At 45.8% G+C, this 5,619-nt stretch overlaps 2 protein-coding genes across 2 annotated transcripts; both read right to left on the reverse strand.

The window, feature by feature from the left end:
• Window positions 1-661: 661 nt before the first annotated feature.
• Window positions 662-1,189, reverse strand: LOC121046449 (the record flags this gene model as incomplete). Its single annotated transcript, XM_040500689.2, has 1 exon — window positions 662-1,189. A coding segment is annotated over one exon (495 nt), but the record flags the coding sequence as incomplete, so codon positions are not given.
• A 563-nt stretch (window positions 1,190-1,752) lies between these two features.
• On the reverse strand, window positions 1,753-5,032 carry LOC121836545. The gene is made up of 4 exons (XM_042291470.1): window positions 3,907-5,032; window positions 3,410-3,606; window positions 1,901-3,097; window positions 1,753-1,827 (listed from the first exon to the last, which is right to left on the reverse strand). Exons 1-4 carry the CDS (start codon window positions 5,030-5,032, stop codon window positions 1,753-1,755), a joined length of 2,595 nt encoding a protein of 864 aa, XP_042147404.1.
• Between the last annotated feature and the right edge of the window lie 587 nt (window positions 5,033-5,619).

A 5,619-nucleotide genomic window follows, 5' to 3' on the forward strand; every position in this document is an offset into this window, starting at 1 on the left:
TGACAAGCAAAACCGAGGACGACAAAAAAGCAGCTGGAGCACTAAGAGTACAGATTTCACGAGATCTGAGACGACATGACAGCATTGTAGCCATGACTCGAAGTTTTTTTTTTTTTTTTTAGGTCAGACATTTTAGACGTAAATGCACAGCAGTACGGTTTTTCCAATTATTTTGTGTGTGGTTTTTGATAACCAGCCTCAAAATAATTTCGAGTCTCACCGTCCAAAAATTATCTTGTTTATTACTGTTGAACATTGATTTTTGTTTATTTACAAAGAAACCTGGATCAGCGTCCGACATTATTGCAGGGTGTAGGTTTAAATTCAAGTTCATGAAACATAACTGAAATACGGAAAAATATAAAATATAGGCACGATCTGGAAACGACGTTATTAGCGCCGAGATGTTTCGGTGGCGCCCTCTGATGGTTTCCCTCCTTGACGTCACGACTGGGATTTGCCTCGCCGTGACGTCACCCGTTGTTACTTTTCTTCGTTAAAAGGATTAAATGTAGCGAGTTCGTTAAGAAGGAAGGGTTTGTGTACAATATTTACATGTTCGTTCCAGTTGCTGCCGGAGTCACCATCGATTCCTCCGTTCTCGTCGTCGTCTTTATATCTTCTTGTTACATCTTCTTCTTCTTTTGCACTAATTATTCAACAAACTCCCCCGAAAATGAGCACAAGCTCATTCTTACAGTTCCAGGGGATATAATAACTGTATCGGCTGGCAAAGTTCACGACCACTGGGTGTAATTATTCTGCAAGACCGCACCTTGCCGTCCCTTCCTGGGAATGTCTCGTTGACCCTGCACAGTTTCCACATGTGTCGCGGTAGTCTATTGCCCTTGAGAAGGACCAGGTCACCGGTTTGTATACAGCTTGAATTGCTGGGTTTAGCGATGTGGGCTGACCTCAGTTCTAGCAAATATTCTGATCTCCATCTTCTCCAAAATTGATTCATAACTGTGTTTCGATATTTCCAACCTCGCGCCAAGTTTTCGGGGCTTGCTTGATCTTCTTCTGGCATTTGATGGGAGGGAAGGCTGGTCAATTTGTGTCCCACCAGAAAGTGTGCTGGAGTGAGAGCCTCTCGTTCTTTTGCATCGGTGGAAATGAAAGTCACCGGACGGGAGTTGACTACGGCTTCTACCTCCGTGAGGACAGTTGTCAGTTCTTCGAAATTCAGACTACTGCGGCCTAGAACCTTACCCAGCGAAACCTTGACTGACCTCACTAGTCTCTCCCAAAACCCACCCCACCAGGCAGCTCTCGCTACGTACGTTTTCCATCTAATTCTATGGTTTGCAAAGTACGTTTGCACTTCCTCCCCTTCTATCGATTCAAACAATCTCTGGATGTCTTTGGCTGCTCTTTTGAACGTTGAGGCATTGTCGGAATAAATCGTTTTCGGGATACCTCTGCGTGCCACGAATCGTGTGAATGCCAATAAAAATGCTGTTGTCGTTAGGTCGCTCACCAGTTCGAGGTGCACAGCACGTGTCACGGCACAGGTAAACAGGACGATGTAAACCTTGTAGCTTCCGCAGTCACGTCGACAGATAAGCGGCCCAGCAAAATCCACCCCTGTTTTTTCAAACGGTTCGCACCTTAATACTCGGTCTGCCGGTAGTGGAGCTACAGGCTCGGAGGCTGGTGCACAAGTTTGCCTTTGGCAAGTTATACAGCGACGTATGACCTTTCTTACGGCTTGCCTTCCCCTTAGAACCCAATAGGTTTCACGTATTTGCGTCAACGTGTCTTGAACTCCGGCGTGCAGCAGTCGACGATGTTCTTCAGCGATGAGAAGGAAGGTGAATCGGTGCTCTGCAGGTAAAATAATGGGATGTTTCACTTCTTCTTCGTTGCCGCTAAATTGCAATCGGCCACCAACTCTTACGATCCCATCACAGTCTATATTTGGGTTAAGCATCTTGATTTTTGAAGTCTTCTGAACTTGTCGTTGGTCTCGCAAGAGTTTGATTTCCATTGAAAAGGTCTCATTCTGTGTTGTTTTTATCCAGAATGTTTCAGCTTCTATAATTTCCTCGCTCGTGAGGAGACCACTTCGTTGGCCTTGTTGTTTTACGTTGTTTATAAACCGTTTTATCCACGCCGTCACCCGAATCAACTTGATAAATGAACTGTAGTCTTCCAAGCTCACCAGTTGATTATCTTGAGGTACTGTGAGTTGTATAATAGTCTCTTTCTTTTCTTCCGCGAGGTATTCATTGCCTTCTGGTTTGCCCTGAATTTGACTCGGCCATGATGTTTCGGAGCGATGCAACCAGATTGGTCCATTCCACCATGTCTTGCTCTGTACTAGAGACTTTGGCATAAGTCCCCGTGTTAGGAGGTCTGCTGGATTTTCTGTACCAGGGCAATGCCTCCAGTTCCTTGGTTCCGTCAGAGCTTGGATTTCCGTGACTCGATTTGCTACGAATAGCTTCCACCGGGTTGTTGAACCACGAATCCAATACAGGACAATCGTAGAGTCCGTCCACAGATATACTGGAAGTCCTTCTAGCTTCAACTTGCTCGTGAGGAACTGCGTCAGTCGAGCGCCTATTAATGCCCCCATGAGCTCTAGTCGCGGAAGAGTCAACCGTTTGAGGGGTGCCACTCTCGATTTCGCCATTATTAGAGCCACCCTCTTCCCATTTTGTTCTTTCGATGTCAGGTATGCTACAGCTCCATATGCTCTTGTACTTGCGTCACAGAAGACATGTAACGCCTTTTCTGTTTCGTCTTTGGAAAAGTCGAGAGCAATGAGTCTTGGGACCGCGATGTTTTTTAGTGCAGTGAGGTCTTTACACCATGCGTCCCACTCTTCGTAAAGGTCAGCAGGTAATGTCTCATCCCAATCAACTCCTCGCTCCCATAGCTGCTGAAATAAAATTTTTACAGTGATTATTGCAGGAGCCAGTAGTCCCATTGGATCGAAAATGCGAGATGACGCTTGCAACACAAAGCGTTTGCTGTCCTCTCTTGAGCACAGGAAGTTGATGAGAGAAGTGAGATCGACTTTGATCATGTCTGTCCGTGTTTCCCAACCAACACCTAAAACTTTCGTTGGACCAACCAGTTCGATTAGTTCCTCTTGGGCGGAACTTTCTTTCGTCAATTCATCTAATAATATTGGACTATTTGACTTCCACTTCCGAAGCTTCATTCCTGCCCTCTTCATTATCTCCCTTGCTTCTCTGCAGAGGACTTCTGCTTCTTTCAAATTTTCCGCGCCCGTTATTAGGTCATCAACATACAGGTGGTCCTTTAAAATCTTCGTGGTTTGAGGAAATTCTTCTTCCATTAGGTCTAAATGGTGTCTCACCGTGGCCGCCAGGAGAAACGGACTTGATGTTGCTCCAAAGGGAACTCTGGTCATTCTCCACGTTACTACTTGTGGTAGTTGATGTCCTTGTTTGGGTGTACTGTCATACCACAAGAAACGTAATGCGTCTCTGTCTTGCTCCGCCAAGGTGACTTGCAAAAATGCCTTCTCGATGTCAGCTGTTACTGCGATGTTGTGTGTACGAAACGCGATCAGTAAATCGATCAAGTCAGGGTTTAAGTTTGTTCCGCTGGACAAGACGTCGTTCAGAGAAAGTTCCCCAGCGGTGCTAGAAGACGCGTCAAAGACAACCCGTAACTTTGTTGTTTGTCGGTCTTGTCTCACAACTGCTTGATGTGGCATGTAATATGCGGGATTGCCGGCTTCCTTTGTATTTACGACCTTTTCTGCGAAGCCATTTACAAAGTATTCCCGAATGGTGGTGTCGTAGTCCATCATAAACGCTCTGTTTTTCATGAGGCGTGCGGTTAACGACCTAAGTCTTCTTTTTGCATTCTCCTTGTTGTCGTTCAGCTCGTCAACTTGATCATTCCATGGCAGAGAAACTTCATAACGTCCTTCTTTATATATTACTTTGCTCTCAAATTCTTCGAACAGTAGATTTCCTTTGGTCGGCGACTCTTTTGCAGTTATCCCAATGTGTTCCAGTTCCCAGAATGACCGCAGCTGTGCAGATATGTCAGTTATGTCAGCTGTAGTCACTTTCAATACTCCTGTGATCGATGAGTATATAGCAGTAGACGAAGTTGAGGGCACGGGACCTTGTAGAGTCCAGCCAAAGATAGTGTCGACGGCCATCAGCCCTTTTTCCAAGCGCTTTACACTTCCACTTACTACTTCCCAGTAATAGTCAGCTCCGATTAGAAGGCTGATGCCTTTCTCACATTCGTTGTTGCTGAAAGCGCTATCCGCAATGAGCATGTCTTCAGGTATGCTCAGCGCTACCTCTGGTGGTGCGGCAATGATGTCGGCACAAATCTGTGGGACCTCTAAAGCTTCAATGCGTACGTCTTTTCTGCTGTACTGATTGCGCAGCCATAGTTCAACTCTTCGACATGTTCTTGGAGCAGTTGGTGCGCCTTCTCCAAAGGTAAATATGTTCAAGTCTTCCTCTCCGAGAACCTTCAGGTGAAGTTTCTCCGCGATGTCCTTTCTAACAAAAGTGCGTTGACTTCCACCGTCAATCAGGAGCCGAACGAACGCACGGTCTCTTTCTCCTTCGGCCCACGCTTTTGCTGTTTGTAGAAGCACTTGGCAAGGCCCTCTGTTTTCCTTATCAGTTGCCTTTAGAGAGGACTGGAGCAGATTTCCGGTAGGGACTGCTTTGTTACTTCTTATTAAGGGCTTGTTCAGAGTTTGCTTTTCCAATACATTGTAATTCGGGTCGCACATCGTTGTTGCATGTCTTCTGGAACAATTATCACACTTTAGCCACCTTGCGCTTTTGCAATTCTTCGCACAATGGTTAGGTTTAGTGCATCGAAAGCAACGATTGTTCCCTTTCAGGACTTCTTTTTTTTTGTCCAGGGGCATGCGCACCGAACAGTTGGCAGTTATATGGTCAGCTGATCCGCAGAACAGGCACTGATTTTCGTTGGTGTTCGTTCCTGTCGCGAACATAGCTGTCGAAGGAGGATATCGTCTAGGTCGTTCGTTCCTCCAAGTTGAAGAACTGGCCATACTGGCAGTTGGTTGGACTCTTTGGTTTCCATGCTGAGTCCGCTCTCGACTTTCGATTTCGCTTTTCAAGAAGTTCAAAAACTTTTTTAGTTCGTTGCCTTCGTTTGTCGCTTCCGGTGTTGTTTTTCGATGATATTCTAGTTCGAGGTCTGATGGCACAGCCTTTCGCAGGACTGTTAGTAGGAGTGTCCCGTACGTGTTTGAAGAGACACCAAGCGCCTCAAGGCTTCGGACTCCTGTCTCAACTTCGTCATACAACAACCTGAGCTCCTCCACGTTGTGAGAGTTACTGACTGTTCTCACTGCCAGTAATCGTGACATGTGTTCTTCTACGATGAGCTCTTTTTTCCCGAATCTTGTTTTCAGGAGGTCCAGTGCAACGGTGTAGTTTTCACCTGTCAGTTGTAACCCCTCAATTGCTGTAGCAGCTTTAGCTGTAAGGTAACTTTTCAGGTATTTAAACTTGTCAATTTCAGACAGAGAGACATTTTGGTTGATTGTAGCGTCAAACTGGTCCCAGAAACCTTGCCATGACCGTATGTCACCCGTAAATTTTGCAATTTCCAGCTTTGGAAGTTTGACCGTTG

This window comes from Ixodes scapularis, unplaced genomic scaffold, assembly GCF_016920785.2.
Source record: "Ixodes scapularis isolate PalLabHiFi unplaced genomic scaffold, ASM1692078v2 PGA_scaffold2__306_contigs__length_199485367, whole genome shotgun sequence".
Classification (NCBI taxonomy): Eukaryota; Metazoa; Arthropoda; class Arachnida; order Ixodida; family Ixodidae; genus Ixodes; species Ixodes scapularis.

Bases quoted from the DNA above. Each gene is read 5' to 3' on its own strand.
- LOC121836545 (XM_042291470.1), bottom strand. From the start codon at position 5,032: ATGGCCAGTTCTTCAACTTGGAGGAACGAACGACCTAGACGATATCCT. The intron at 3,607-3,906 runs GTTATGAAGTTT...CCGCTGGGGAAC, and splicing joins AGTAATATATAAAGAAGGAC to TTTCTCTGAACGACGTCTTG. The intron at 3,098-3,409 runs CTACCACAAGTA...TCCGCCCAAGAG, and splicing joins CACCCAAACAAGGACATCAA to GAACTAATCGAACTGGTTGG.